The 16,332-nt window shown below is 46.6% G+C and overlaps 1 protein-coding gene across 1 annotated transcript in view; it reads left to right on the forward strand.

The window, feature by feature from the left end:
• DNHD1 (dynein heavy chain domain 1) overlaps nucleotides 1–16,332 on the forward strand; it is a 1,127,964-nt gene that overhangs the window by 1,030,910 nt on the left and 80,722 nt on the right. The window contains exons 36-38 of the mRNA XM_053705693.1: nucleotides 3,730–3,934; nucleotides 4,459–4,550; nucleotides 10,399–10,509. Of these exons, the coding sequence (XP_053561668.1) occupies nucleotides 3,730–3,934; nucleotides 4,459–4,550; nucleotides 10,399–10,509 (408 nt within the window). The remainder of the gene's footprint in view (nucleotides 1–3,729; nucleotides 3,935–4,458; nucleotides 4,551–10,398; nucleotides 10,510–16,332) is intronic.

Below are 16,332 nucleotides of genomic sequence, written 5' to 3' on the forward strand. Positions count from 1 at the left end.
TGTATCTCACTGTATTCTGTTTCTGTCTCTGTGCTGTGTATCTCACTGTATTCTGTTTCTGTATCTGTGCTGTGTATCTCACTGTGTTCTGTCTCTGTGCTGTGTATCTCACTGTATTCTGTTTCTGTCTCTGTGCTGTGTATCTCACTGTATTCTGTTTCTGTCTCTGTGCTGTGTATCTCACTGTGCTCTGTTTCTGTCTCTGTGCTGTGTATCTCACTGTGTTCTGTCTCTGTGCTGTGTATCTCACTGTGTTCTGTCTCTGTGCTGTGTATCTCACTGTATTCTGTCTCTGTGCTGTGTATCTCACTGTGTTCTGTTTCTGTGCTGTGTATCTCACTGTATTCTGTCTCTGTGCTGTGTGTCTCACTGTGTTCTGTCTCTGTGCTGTGTATCTCACCGTTCTCTGTTTCTGTCTCTGTGCTGTGTATCTCACTGTGTTCTGTTTCTGTCTCTGTGCTGTGTATCTCACCGTTCTCTGTTTCTGTCTCTGTGCTGTGTATCTCACTGTATTCTGTCTTTGTGCGGTGTATCTCACTGTGTTCTGTTTCTGTGCTGTGTATCTCACTGTGTTCTGTCTCTGTGCTGTGTATCTCACTGTGTTCTGTTTCTGTCTCTGTGCTGTGTATCTCACTGTGTTCTGTTTCCTGTGCTGTGTATCTCACTGTGCTCTGTTTCTGTCTCTGTGCTGTGTATCTCACCGTTCATCTGTTTCTGTCTCTGTGCTGTGTATCTCACTGTGTTCTGTTTCTGTCTCTGTGCTGTGTATCTCACTGTGTTCTGTCTCTGTGCTGTGTATCTCACCGTTCTCTGTTTCTGTCTCTGTGCTGTGTATCTCAGTGTGTTCTGTTTCTGTCTCTGTGCTGTGTATCTCACTGTGTTCTGTATCTGTGCTGTGTATCTCACTGTGTTCTGTCTCTGTGCTGTGTATCTCACTGTGCTCTGTTTCTGTCTCTGTGCTGTGTATCTCACCGTTCTCTGTTTCTGTCTCTGTGCTGTGTATCTCACTGTGTTCTGTTTCTGTCTCTGTGCTGTGTATCTCACTGTGTTCTGTCTCTGTGCTGTGTATCTCACTGTGTTCTGTCTCTGTGCTGTGTATCTCACCGTTCTCTGTTTCTGTCTCTGTGCTGTGTATCTCACTGTGCTCTGTTTCCGTCTCTGTGCTGTGTATCTCACTGTGTTCTGTCTCTGTGCTGTGTATCTCACTGTGCTCTGTCTCTGTGCTGTGTATCTCACTGTGTTCTGTCTCTGTGCTGTGTGTCTCACTGTGTTCTGTTTCTGTCTCTGTGCTGTGTATCTCACTGTGTTCTGTTTCTGTATCTGTGCTGTGTATCTCACTGTGTTCTGTCTCTGTGCTGTGTATCTCACTGTGTTCTGTTTCTGTGCTGTGTATCTCACTGTGCTCTGTCTCTGTGCTGTGTATCTCACTGTGTTCTGTCTCTGTGCTGTGTATCTCACTGTGTTCTGTCTCTGTGCTGTGTATCTCACTGTGTTCTGTTTCTGTCTCTGTGCTGTGTATCTCACTGTATTCTGTCTCTGTGCTGTGTATCTCACTGTGTTCTGTCTCTGTGCTGTGTATCTCACTGTGTTCTGTCTCTGTGCTGTGTGTCTCACTGTGTTCTGTCTCTGTGCTGTGTATCTCACTGTGTTCTGTCTCTGTGCTGTGTATCTTACTGTGTTCTGTCTCTGTGCTGTGTATCTCACTGTGTTCTGTCTCTGTGCTGTGTGTCTCACTGTGTTCTGTCTCTGTGCTGTGTGTCTCACTGTGTTCTGTCTCTGTGCTGTGTGTCTCACTGTGTTCTGTCTCTGTGCTGTGTATCTCACTGTATTCTGTTTCTGTCTCTGTGCTGTGTATCTCACTGTATTCTGTTTCTGTATCTGTGCTGTGTATCTCACTGTGTTCTGTCTCTGTGCTGTGTATCTCACTGTATTCTGTTTCTGTCTCTGTGCTGTGTATCTCACTGTATTCTGTTTCTGTATCTGTGCTGTGTATCTCACTGTGTTCTGTCTCTGTGCTGTGTATCTCACTGTATTCTGTTTCTGTCTCTGTGCTGTGTATCTCACTGTGTTCTGTCTCTGTGCTGTGTATCTCACTGTATTCTGTTTCTGTCTCTGTGCTGTGTGTCTCACTGTGCTCTGTTTCTGTCTCTGTGCTGTGTATCTCACTGTGTTCTGTCTCTGTGCTGTGTATCTCACTGTATTCTGTCTCTGTGCTGTGTATCTCACTGTGTTCTGTCTCTGTGCTGTGTATCTCACTGTGTTCTGTCTCTGTGCTGTGTATCTCACTGTGTTCTGTCTCTGTGCTGTGTATCTCACTGTGTTCTGTCTCTGTGCTGTGTATCTCACTGTGCTCTGTCTCTGTGCTGTGTATCTCACTGTGTTCTGTCTCTGTGCTGTGTGTCTCACTGTGTTCTGTTTCTGTCTCTGTGCTGTGTATCTCACTGTGTTCTGTTTCTGTATCTGTGCTGTGTATCTCACTGTGTTCTGTCTCTGTGCTGTGTATCTCACTGTGTTCTGTTTCTGTGCTGTGTATCTCACTGTGATTTGTCTCTGTGCTGTGTATCTCACTGTGTTCTGTCTCTGTGCTGTGTATCTCACTGTGTTCTGTTTCTGTCTCTGTGCTGTGTATCTCACTGTATTCTGTCTCTGTGCTGTGTATCTCACTGTGTTCTGTCTCTGTGCTGTGTATCTCACTGTGTTCTGTCTCTGTGCTGTGTGTCTCACTGTGTTCTGTCTCTGTGCTGTGTATCTCACTGTGTTCTGTCTCTGTGCTGTGTATCTCACTGTGTTCTGTCTCTGTGCTGTGTATCTCACTGTGTTCTGTCTCTGTGCTGTGTGTCTCACTGTGTTCTGTCTCTGTGCTGTGTATCTCACTGTATTCTGTTTCTGTCTCTGTGCTGTGTATCTCACTGTATTCTGTTTCTGTATCTGTGCTGTGTATCTCACTGTGTTCTGTCTCTGTGCTGTGTATCTCACTGTGTTCTGTCTCTGTGCTGTGTATCTCACTGTATTCTGTCTCTGTGCTGTGTATCTCACTGTGTTCTGTTTCTGTCTCTGTGCTGTGTATCTCACTGTGTTCTGTCTCTGTGCTGTGTATCTCACTGTGTTCTGTCTCTGTGCTGTGTATCTCACTGTGTTCTGTCTCTGTGCTGTGTATCTCACTGTGTTCTGTCTCTGTGCTGTGTATCTCACTGTGTTCTGTCTCTGTGCTGTGTATCTCACTGTATTCTGTCTCTGTGCTGTGTATCTCACTGTGTTCTGTCTCTGTGCTGTGTATCTCACTGTGTTCTGTCTCTGTGCTGTGTATCTCACTGTGTTCTGTCTCTGTGCTGTGTATCTCACTGTGTTCTGTCTCTGTGCTGTGTATCTCACTGTGTTCTGTCTCTGTGCTGTGTATCTCACTGTGTTCTGTCTCTGTGCTGTGTATCTCACTGTGTTCTGTCTCTGTGCTGTGTATCTCACTGTGTTCTGTCTCTGTCTCTGTGCTGTGTATCTCACTGTGTTCTGTCTCTGTGCTGTGTATCTCACTGTGTTCTGTCTCTGTGCTGTGTATCTCACTTTATTCTGTCTCTGTGCTGTGTATCTCACTGTATTCTGTCTGTGTGCTGTGTATCTCACTGTGTTCTGTCTCTGTGCTGTGTATCTCACCGTGCTCTGTTTCTGTCTCTGTGTTATGTATTGCTCTGCTCTGTGTTATGTTTCTTACTGTGGTTTTGCTCTTTTTTGTAGTGTGCATACGACGTGTTTCATTTAATGTGCGCTGCACACTGTTCTCCGACCTTCACTTTGCACTGGAGCACAACTGTGGTCACTTATCTGAAGTGTCAGTGTCTGAGGCTCAGTACAATATGGACCAGCAGCTATTAACCCTGCACAGCACCCTGCTCCGCCGGCAGCTGTACAACCGCTCACTACAGACAGAAACCTACCCCTGGTGAGAGATATGGCTGCGGGTGGATGGGCTGCATGGGTAACATATGACGGGGTGGCGCTTAAGCTCTATAGTCGCTACAAGTTTGTGTCTAATTGTGGCCCTTGGCCCCCAGTATACAGCAGGTAATAGGTATGTAGCTTGTGGTGATAGGGAAGACCTGGGTCACACACAATTTTATCTAAAACATCCATTTTAAACCCTTTTTATATTTAGTCTGTATACATATGGGTGCAATACTTTATATCTGTACATGTGTAATTCATCACTCACAATGTGTCATTCTGTTTTACCATGAACTTGCAATACCAGGTTGGGTGCTAATCCTAGCGAGGTCTAATGATATTTATAGCTCCACTTGTAAACTAGACCTTTATGTAGGAACCGTATACTAACTGATTACACTATGCATGGCGTTAATGCGTTCATTTTATAAGCAGTGAGGATTGGTAATAATATCTGTCTCTGCCTGAGAAAACTACACAGTACGTCTACTGTTATATAAAGCTGTTGTGCCTCTCACATAGGTGTCATGAAGATCTCCAAATTACACAGTATACTCTGAACAGAATGAAATCTGTGTGTGAGAACTGGGAGGATGCCCTGCGCTACATGACAGGTACAGGGTGTGAGGGAGGGGGCTCTGTGCTACATGACAGGTACAGTGTGTGAGTGAGGGGGCTCCGCTACATGACAGGTACAGGGTGTGAGGGAGAAGGCTCTGTGCTACATGACAGGTACAGGGTGTGAGGGTGAGGGCTCTGTGCTACATGACAGGTACAGGGTGTGAGGGAGAGGGCTCTGTGCTACATGACAGGTACAGGGTGTGAGGGAGAGGGCTCTGTGCTACATGACAGGTACAGGGTGTGAGTGAGGGGGCTCTGTGCTACATGACAGGTACAGGGTGTGAGTGAGGGGGCTCTGTGTTACATGACAGGTACAGGGTGTGAGGGAGAGGGCTCTGTGCTACATGACAGGTACAGTGTGTGAGGGAGAGGGCTCTGTGCTACATGACAGGTACAGTGTGTGAGTGAGGGGGCTCTGTGCTACATGACAGGTACAGTGTGTGAGTGAGGGGGCTCTGTGCTACATGACAGGTACAGTGTGTGAGGGAGAGGGCTCTGTGCTACATGACAGGTACAGTGTGTGAGTGAGGGGGCTCTGTGCTACATGACAGGTACAGTGTGTGAGTGAGGGGGCTCTGTGCTACATGACAGGTACAGGGTATGAGGGAGAGGGCTCTGTGCTACATGACAGGTACAGGGTGTGAGGGAGAGGGCTCTGTGCTACATGACAGGTACAGTGTGTGAGGGAGAGGGCTCTGTGCTACATGACAGGTACAGGGTATGAGGGAGAGGGCTCTGTGCTACATGACAGGTACAGTGTGTGAGTGAGGGGGCTCTGTGCTACATGACAGGTACAGTGTGTGAGGGAGAGGGCTCTGTGCTACATGACAGGTACAGGGTATGAGGGAGAGGGCTCTGTGCTACATGACAGGTACAGTGTGTGAGGGAGGGGGCTCTGTGCTACATGACAGGTACAGGGTGTGAGTGAGGGGGCTCCGCTACATGACAGGTACAGGGTGTGAGGGAGAAGGCTCTGTGCTACATGACAGGTACAGTGTGTGAGTGAGGGGGCTCCGCTACATGACAGGTACAGGGTGTGAGGGAGAAGGCTCTGTGCTACATGACAGGTACAGGGTGTGAGTGAGGGGGCTCTGTGCTACATGACAGGTACAGTGTGTGAGTGAGGGGGCTCTGTGCTACATGACAGGTACAGTGTGTGAGGGAGAGGGCTCTGTGCTACATGACAGGTACAGGGTGTGAGGGAGAGGGCTCTGTGCTACATGACAGGTACAGTGTGTGAGGGAGAGGGCTCTGTGCTACATGACAGGTACAGTGTGTGAGGGAGAGGGCTCTGTGCTACATGACAGGTACAGGGTGTGAGGGAGAAGGCTCTGTGCTACATGACAGGTACAGTGTGTGAGTGAGGGGGCTCTGTGCTACATGACAGGTACAGTGTGTGAGTGAGGGGGCTCTGTGCTACATGACAGGTACAGTGTGTGAGGGAGAGGGCTCTGTGCTACATGACAGGTACAGGGTGTGAGGGAGAGGGCTCTGTGCTACATGACAGGTACAGTGTGTGAGGGAGAGGGCTCTGTGCTACATGACAGGTACAGTGTGTGAGGGAGAGGGCTCTGTGCTACATGACAGGTACAGGGTGTGAAGGAGAGGGCTCTGTGCTACATGACAGGTACAGGGTGTGAGGGAGAGAGCTCTGTGCTACATGACAGGTACAGGGTGTGAGGGAGAGGACTCTGTGCTACATGACAGGTACAGGGTATGAGGGAGAGGGCTCTGTGCTACATGACAGGTACAGTGTGTGAGTGAGGGTGCTCTGCGCTACATGACAGGTACAGTGTGTGAGTGAGGGGGCTCTGCGCTACATGACAGGTACAGTGTGTGAGGGAGGGGGCTCTGCGCTACATGACAGGTACAGTGTGTGAGGGAGAGGGCTCTGTGCTACATGACAGGTACAGGGTATGAGGGAGAGGGCTCTGTGCTACATGACAGGTACAGTGTGTGAGTGAGGGGGCTCTGTGCTACATGACAGGTACAGTGTGTGAGGGAGAGGGCTCTGTGCTACATGACAGGTACAGGGTATGAGGGAGAGGGCTCTGTGCTACATGACAGGTACAGGGTGTGAGTGAGGGGGCTCCGCTACATGACAGGTACAGGGTGTGAGGGAGAAGGCTCTGTGCTACATGACAGGTACAGTGTGTGAGTGAGGGGGCTCTGTGCTACATGACAGGTACAGTGTGTGAGTGAGGGGGCTCTGTGCTACATGACAGGTACAGGGTATGAGGGAGAGGGCTCTGTGCTACATGACAGGTACAGGGTGTGAGGGAGAGGGCTCTGTGCTACATGACAGGTACAGTGTGTGAGGGAGAGGGCTCTGTGCTACATGACAGGTACAGTGTGTGAGGGAGAGGGCTCTGTGCTACATGACAGGTACAGGGTATGAGGGAGAGGGCTCTGTGCTACATGACAGGTACAGGGTGTGAGTGAGGGGGCTCCGCTACATGACAGGTACAGGGTGTGAGGGAGAAGGCTCTGTGCTACATGACAGGTACAGTGTGTGAGTGAGGGGGCTCCGCTACATGACAGGTACAGGGTGTGAGGGAGAAGGCTCTGTGCTACATGACAGGTACAGGGTGTGAGTGAGGGGGCTCTGTGTTACATGACAGGTACAGTGTGTGAGTGAGGGGGCTCTGTGCTACATGACAGGTACAGTGTGTGAGGGAGAGGGCTCTGTGCTACATGACAGGTACAGTGTGTGAGTGAGGGGGCTCTGTGCTACATGACAGGTACAGTGTGTGAGGGAGAGGGCTCTGTGCTACATGACAGGTACAGGGTATGAGGGAGAGGGCTCTGTGCTACATGACAGGTACAGGGTGTGAGGGAGAGGGCTCTGTGCTACATGACAGGTACAGGGTGTGAAGGAGAGGGCTCTGTGCTACATGACAGGTACAGTGTGTGAGTGAGGGTGCTCTGCGCTACATGACAGGTATAGTGTGTGAGGGAGAGGGCTCTGTGCTACATGACAGGTACAGTGTGTGAGGGAGAGGGCTCTGTGCTACATGACAGGTACAGGGTGTGAGTGAGGGGGCTCTGTGTTACATGACAGGTACAGTGTGTGAGGGAGAGGGCTCTGTGCTACATGACAGGTACAGTGTGTGAGGGAGAGGGCTCTGTGCTACATGACAGGTACAGTGTGTGAGGGAGGGGGCTCTGTGCTACATGACAGGTACAGTGTGTGAGGGAGAGGGCTCTGTGCTACATGACAGGTATAGTGTGTGAGGGAGAGGGCTCTGTGCTACATGACAGGTACAGGGTGTGAGGGAGAGAGCTCTGTGCTACATGACAGGTACAGGGTGTGAGGGAGAGGGCTCTGTGCTACATGACAGGTACAGTGTGTGAGGGAGAGGGCTCTGTGCTACATGACAGGTACAGTGTGTGAGGGAGAGGGCTCTGTGCTACATGACAGGTACAGTGTGTGAGGGAGAGGGCTCTGTGCTACATGACAGGTACAGTGTGTGAGTGAGGGGGCTCTGTGCTACATGACAGGTACAGGGTGTGAGGGAGAGAGCTCTGTGCTACATGACAGGTACAGGGTGTGAGGCAGAGGGCTCTGTGCTACATGACAGGTACAGGGTGTGAGGGAGGGGGCTCTGTGCTACATGACAGGTACAGGGTGTGAGGGAGAAGGCTCTGTGCTACATGACAGGTACAGGGTGTGAAGGAGAGGGCTCTGTGCTACATGACAGGTACAGGGTGTGAGGGAGAAGGCTCTGTGCTACATGACAGGTACAGGGTGTGAGGGAGAGGGCTCTGTGCTACATGACAGGTACAGGGTGTGAGGGAGAGGGCTCTGTGCTACATGACAGGTACAGTGTGTGAGGGAGAGGGTTCTGTGCTACATGACAGGTACCTTGGTGTGAGGGAGGGAGCTCTGCGCTACATGACAGGTACAGGGTGTGAGTGAGAGGGCTCTGTGCTACATGACAGGTACAGTGTGTGAGGGAGAGGGCTCTGTGCTACATGACAGGTACAGGGTATGAGGGAGAGGGCTCTGTGCTACATGACAGGTACAGGGTATGAGGGAGAGGGCTCTGTGCTACATGACAGGTACAGTGTGTGAGGGAGAAGGCTCTGTGCTACATGACAGGTACAGTGTGTGAGTGAGGGGGCTCTGTGCTACATGACAGGTACAGGGTGTGAGGGAGAGAGCTCTGTGCTACATGACAGGTACAGGGTGTGAGGGAGAGGGCTCTGTGCTACATGACAGGTACAGTGTGTGAGGGAGAGGGCTCTGTGCTACATGACAGGTACAGTGTGTGAGGGAGAGGGCTCTGTGCTACATGACAGGTACAGTGTGTGAGTGAGAGGGCTCTGTGCTACATGACAGGTACAGTGTGTGAGGGAGGGGGCTCTGTGCTACATGACAGGTACAGGGTGTGAGGGAGAGGGCTCTGTGCTACATGACAGGTACAGGGTATGAGGGAGAGGGCTCTGTGCTACATTACAGGTACAGGCTATGAGGGAGAGGGCTCTGTGCTACATGACAGGTACAGTGTGTGAGGGAGAGGGCTCTGCGCTACATGACAGGTACAGTGTGTGATGGAGAGGGCTCTGCGCTACATGACAGGTACAGTGTGTGAGGGAGAGGGCTCTGTGCTACATGACAGGTACAGTGTGTGAGGGAGAGGGCTCTGTGCTACATGACAGGTACAGTGTGTGAGTGAGGGGGCTCTGTGCTACATGACAGGTACAGGGTGTGAGGGAGAGGGCTCTGTGCTACATGACAGGTACAGGGTGTGAGGGAGAGGGCTCTGTGCTACATGACAGGTACAGGGTGTGAGGGAGAGGGCTCTATGCTACATGACAGGTACAGGGTGTGAGGGAGAGGGCTCTGTGCTACATGACAGGTACAGGGTGTGAGGGAGAGGGCTCTGTGTTACATGACAGGTACAGGGTGTGAGTGAGGGGGCTCTGTGCTACATGACAGGTACAGGGTGTGAGGGAGAGGGCTCTGTGTTACATGACAGGTACAGGGTGTGAGGGAGAGGGCTCTGTGCTACATGACAGGTACAGGGTGTGAGGGAGAGGGCTCTGTGCTACATGACAGGTACAGTGTGTGAGGGAGGGGGCTCTGCGCTACATGACAGGTACAGTGTGTGAGTGAGGGGGCTCTGTGCTACATGACAGGTACAGTGTGTGAGTGAGGGGGCTCTGTGCTACATGACAGGTACAGTGTGTGAGTGAGGGGGCTCTGCGCTACATGACAGGTACAGTGTGTGAGTGAGGGGGCTCTGTGCTACATGACAGGTACAGGGTGTGAGGGAGAGGGCTCTGCGCTACATGACAGGTACAGTGTGTAAGTGAGGGGGCTCTGCGCTACATGACAGGTACAGGGTATGAGGGAGAGGGCTCTGTGCTACATGACAGGTACAGGGTATGAGGGAGGGGGCTCTGCGCTACATGACAGGTACAGTGTGTGAGTGAGGGGGCTCTGTGCTACATGACAGGTACAGTGTGTGAGTGAGGGGGCTCTGCGCTACATGACAGGTACAGTGTGCGCTACATGACAGGTACAGGGTGTGAGTGAGAGGGCTCTGCGCTACATGACAGGTACAGTGTGCGCTACATGACAGGTACAGGGTGTGAGTGAGAGGGCTCTGCGCTACATGACAGGTACAGTGTGTGAGGGAGAGGGCTCTGTGCTACATGACAGGTACAGTGTGTGAGTGAGGGGGCTCTGCGCTACATGACAGGTACAGTGTGTGAGGGAGAGGGCTCTGTGCTACATGACAGGTACAGTGTGTGAGGGAGCATACTGTAGTATTATGTTAATAGTTCAGTGTTTTGCTATGATATTTGAGTTACTTATCTGCTGCTCCCTCTTAGGTTCGGTTATATATGGCGGTCACATTGTGGATCAGGGAGATGCAGAGAGTATCATCAGTGTTACCAATCAGATTCTGCAGATAGGTACGGCTGAGTCCTCACGTTACTCAGGTAATAATTCACAACTTAGCTCACCCGTTGCACACTCTGGTCTTGCACCCCCACTAACAGCTAGATTACGAATTATGTGCGCTATAGGGAAATTAACCCCTATTAATAATTACATTGTAGCTATTTTAGGGTTTATATTTATTTTACAGGTAACTTGGTATTTATTTTAACTAGGTACAATAGCTATTAAATAGTTAATAACTATTTAATAGCTACCTAGTTAAAATAAGTACCAATTTACCTGTAAAATAAATCCTAACCTAAGTTACAAATACACCTACACTATCAATAAATTAAATAAACTACAACTATCTAAACTAAAATACAATTAAATAAACTAAACTAAATTACAAAAAAAACCAAACACTAAATTACAAAAAAATAAAAAAAGATTACAAGATTTTTAAGCTAATTACACCTACTCTAAGCCCCCTATTAAAATAACAAAGCCCCCCAAAATAAAAACATTTCCCTACCCTAATCTAAATTACAAAAGTGTACAGCTCTATTACCAGCCCTTAAAAGGGCCTTTTGTGGGGCATTGCCCCAAAGTAATCAGCTCTTTTGCCTGTAAAAAAAAACAACCCCCATTACAACCCACCACCCACATATCCCTACTCTAACCCACCCAATCCCCCCTTAAAAAACCTAAGTCTAACCCCCAAGTGCTCCTTACCTGTCCTGAAGACCGGCGGAGAAGGTCCTGTTCCAGGCGGAGGTGTCTTCTTCCAGGCGGCGACATCTTCTTCTTCCAGGATCCAGCCGGCTTGGAGCGGAGGAGTTGAAGACCGATGACCGCGGAGCTGAAGACCGTCCATCTGGAACTGAAGATCGGCAATGCTGGAACTGAAGACCGCTGGAACTGAAGACCGGAGCCGGAGCGTGGAGGATCCTCTTCATACGATCGCCGCCGTACACTGAATAGGAATTCAAGGGACGCGATTAAAAATGACGTCCCTTGAATTCCTATTGGCTGATTTGAGCCTTCAATTTCAAATCAGCCAATCGGATGTGAGCTACTTTAATTCTATTGGCTGATTTGAATAGCCAATAGAATAAGAGCTACTGTAATTATATTGGCTGAATATAATAGCCAATAGAATCACAGTAGCTCTTATTCTATTGGCTATTCAAATCAGCCAATAGAATTAAAGTAGCTCGCATCCGATTGGCTGATTTGAATTTGAAGGCTCAAATCAGCCAATAGGAATTCAAGGTACGCCATTTTTAATCGCGTCCCTTAAATTCCTATTCAGTGTACGCCGCGATCGTATGAAGAGGATCCTCCACGCTCCGGTCTTCAGTTCCAGCATCGCTGATCTTCAGTTCCAGCATCGCCGATCTTCAACTCCTCCGCTCTGCGCCGGCTGGATCCTGGAAGAAGAAGATGTCGCCGCCTGGAAGAAGACTTCTCCGCCTGGAACAGGACCTTCTCCGCCAGTCTTCAGGACAGGTAAAGAGCAACTTGGGGGTTAGACTTAGGTTTTTTTAAGGGGGGATTGGGTGGGTTAGAGTAGGGGTATGTGGGTGGTGTGTTGTAATGGGGGGCGGTTGTTTTTTTTACAGGCAAAAGAGCTGATTACTTTGGGGCAATGCCCCCAAAAGGCCCGTTTAAGGGCTGGTAATAGAGCTGTATACTTTTGTAATTTAGATTAGGGTAGGGAATTTTTTTTATTTTGGGGGACTTTGTTATTTTATTAGGGGCTTAGAATAGGTGTAATTAGCTTAAAATTCTTGTAATCTTTTTTATTTTTTGTAATTTAGTGTTTTTTTTTTTTTGTAATTTAGTTTAGTTTATTTAATTGTATTTTAGTTTAGATATTTGTAGTTTATTTCATTTATTGATAGTGTAGGTGTATTTGTAACTTAGGTTAGGATTTATTTTACAGGTAAATTGGTAATTATTTTAACTAGGTAGCTATTAAATAGTTATTAACTATTTAATAGCTATTGTACCTAGTTAAAATAAATACCAAGTTACCTGTAAAATAAATATAAACCCTAAAATAGCTACAATGTAATTATTAATTATATTGTAGCTATCTTAGGGTTTATTTTATAGGTAAGTATTTAGTTTTAAATAGGAATAATTTAGTTAATATTATTAATATTATTTAGATTTATTTGAATAATAATTAAGTTAGGGGTGTTAGAGTTAGATAGGGTAAATATAGTTAATATATATATATATTATATTATATATATATAATATAATAACTATATTAACTATATTAACCCTAATATAATTAGGGTTAATATAGTTAATATAGGTGGCGGCGGTGTAGGGGGGTCAGATTAGGGATTAATATATTTAATATAGGTGGCGGCGGTATAGGGGGATTAGATTAGGGGTTGATTAATTTAATATAGGTGGCGGCGGTGTAGGGGGATTTAGATTACAGGCAAAAGAGCTGATTACTTTGTGACAATGCCCCGCAAAAAGCCCTTTTAAGGGATGGTAAAAGAGCTGATTACTTTGGGGCAATGCCCCGCAAAAAGCCCTTTTAAGGGCTGGCAATAGAGCTGGTTACTTTGGGGTAATGCCACGCAAAAACTTAGATTTAGTGGTAGGGAAATTTTAGTATTTTAGGGGTTAATTCATTTAATATAGGTGGTGGCGGTATAGGGGGATTAGATTAGGGGTTAATAAATTTAATATAGGTGGCACCGGTGTAAGGGGGTCAGATTAGGGGGTAGTACATATATATAGTTTAAATATGTGGCGGCGGTGTAGGGGGATCATATTAGGGGTTAATATAGTTTAAATAGGTGGCGGCGGTGTAGGGGGATCATATTAGGGGTTAATATAGTTTAAATAGGTGGCGGCGGTGTAGAGGATCATATTAGGGGGTAACATAGTTAATGTAGGTGGCGGCGGGGTAGGGGGCTCACATTAGGGGGTAATATAGTTAAAATAGGTAGCGGCGGTGTAGGGGGCTCAGATTAGGGGGTAATACAGATAATGTAGCTGGCGGCGGGGTCCGGGAGCGGCGGTTTAGGGGTTAATATATTTATTGTTAGGAGTGAGAGGGGGGATTGAGGATAGAGGGGTATACGTGTCGGGCTATGTTTGGGAGGCGTGTTAGACAGTACGGGTGATTTAATAACTTAGTCAGGTTTTTTATGCGGCGGCAGTTTCTAAAGTGCCGTAAGTCACTGGCGACTCCAGAAATTTGTACTTACGCAGATTTCTGGACATCGCTGGTTTGTCAGACTTACGGCACTTTAGCATCTGACGGCGCCGTATATGAGATAGCTCGAGTTGCGAGCTGAAACTACGGGCGGCGCAGGTTTCCACGCTTGCGCTGAAACCTGCGCCGTATATCTGATCGCGGCCCTAGTTAAAATAAATACAAACTTACCTGTGAAATAAAACCTAAGCTGCCTTACACTAAAAGCTAACATTACAAAATTTAAAAAAAAAAAAAAATTATTCCTATTCTAATACCCTTAAAAAAAAAACAACACCCCAAAATAAAAAAGCCTAATCTGGAATAAACTACTAAGGGCCCTTAAAAAGGCCTTTTGTAGGGCATTGCCCTAAAGTTAACAGCTCTTTTGCTACAAAACAAAACACCCCCTAACAGTATACAAAGCCCACCCCCCAAACCCACAAAATAAAAATAAAGTAAAACCTAATCTACCCATTACCCTAAAAAGGGCATTTACCTCTTTTTCCTGCCCTTAAAAGGGCATTCAGCTGTTTTATGAAATGCCAAAGCCCTAATCTAAAGGCTGTGACACACTGCAAGCGGAGCGGTGCGCAGCGTGTAGATGCAGCTGTGCGCGCTCAGTGTGTCCTGCCTTTTCATCTCTGAGCACTCTGCTGCGTCAGGTTGCGTAGCTAAGCACTCAGAGATGAAATAATTGAACTTCAGAAGCGATGCGACGCGGTGCGAAGCAGCTGCATCGCCTCGCGCCGCATCGCTTGCAGTGTGTCACAGCCTTAAAAATAAAAAACCACCCCAAAACAAAAAAAATACATCACACAAAATAACAAACAAATTATCAAAAATAATGAAAATGATTCCTATTCTAATACCCATTTAAAAAACCACCCCAAAATAAAAAAAAACCTAATCTATAATAAACTACCAATAGCCCTTATAGCCCTTAAAAGGGCCTTTTGTACGGCATTGCCCTAAGTTAAACAGCTCTTTTACCTAAAAAAAAGTCCCACTAACATTACAACCCCCCCCCAACCACAAATTAAAAAAAAACTATCTAAAAAAACCTAAGCTACCCATTGCCCTGCAAAGGGCAATTGTATGGGCATTGCCCTTAAAAGGGCATTTAGCTCTTATGCATTGCCCTTAAAAGGGCATTTAGCTTGTTTAGGAAAAGCCCAAACCCTAAACTAAAAAACACCAAAAAAAACCTTAAAAAACATAATGTATGTAAGAACTTACCTGATAAATTAATTTCCTTCATATTGGCAAGAGTCCATGAGCTAGTGACGTATGGGATATACAATCCTACCAGGAGGGGCAAAGTTTCCCAAACCTTAAAAATGCCTATAAATACACTGCTCACCACACCCACAATTCAGTTTAATGAATAGCCAAGTAGTGGGGTGATAAAGAAGGAGTAAAAAGCATCAACAAAGGAATTTGGAAATAATTGTGCTTTATACAAAAAAATCGTAACCATCATAAAAAGTGTGGGCCTCATGGACTCTTGCCAATATGAAAGAAATGAATCTATCAGGTAGGTTCTTACATAAATTATGTTTTCTTTCATGTCATTGGCAAGAGTCCATGAGCTAGTGACGTATGGGATAGCAATGCCCAAGATGTGGAACTCCACGCAAGAGTCACTAGTGAGGGAGGGATAAAACAAAAACAGCCATTTTTCGCTGAAAAAAATTAATCCACAACCCAAAATATAAGTTTATTCTCATAAATGAAAAGAAAAACTTAAACATAAGCAGAGGAATCAAACTGAAACAGCTGTCTGAAGAACTTTTCTACCAAAAACTGCTTCCGAAGAAGCAAATACATCAAAACGGTAGAATTTAGTAAATGTATGCAAAGAGGACCAAGTCGCCGCTTTGCAAATCTGATCAACTGAAGCTTCATTCTTAAAAGCCCACCAAGTGGAGACTGATCTAGTAGAATGAGCTGTAATTCTCTGAGGCGGGGCTTGACCCGACTCCAAATAAGCCTGATGAATCAAAAGCTTTTACCACGATGCCAAGGAAATGGCAGAAGCCTTCTGACCTTTCCTAGAACCAGAAAAGATAACAAATAGACTAGAAGTCTTCCTGAAATCTTTAGTAGCTTCAACATAATATTTCAAAGCTCTTACCACATCCAAATAATGTAAGGATCTCTCCAAAGAATTCTTAGGATTAGGACACAAGGAAGGGACAACAATTTCTCTATTAATGTTGTTAGAATTCACAACCTTAGGTAAGAATTTAAATGAAGTCCGCAAAACTGCCATATCCTGATGAAAAATCAGAAAAGGAGATTCACAAGAGAGAGCGGATAATTCAGAAACTCTTCTAGCAGAAGAGATGGCCAAAAGGAACAACACTTTCCAAGAAAGTAGTTTAATGTCCAAAGAATGCATAGGCTCAAAAGAAGGAGCCTGTAAAGCCTTCAAAACCAAATTAAGACTCCAAGGAGGAGAGATTGATTTAATGACAGGCTTGATACGAACTAAACCTGTACAAAACAGTGAATATCAGGTAGCTTAACAATCTTTCTGTGAAATAAAACATAGCAGAAATTTGTCCCTTCAAGGAACTTGCAGACAAACCCTTATCCAAACCATCCTGAAGAAACTGTAAAATTATAGGAATTCTGAAAGAATGCCAAG

Source organism: Bombina bombina, chromosome 3, assembly GCF_027579735.1.
Source record: "Bombina bombina isolate aBomBom1 chromosome 3, aBomBom1.pri, whole genome shotgun sequence".
Classification (NCBI taxonomy): Eukaryota; Metazoa; Chordata; class Amphibia; order Anura; family Bombinatoridae; genus Bombina; species Bombina bombina.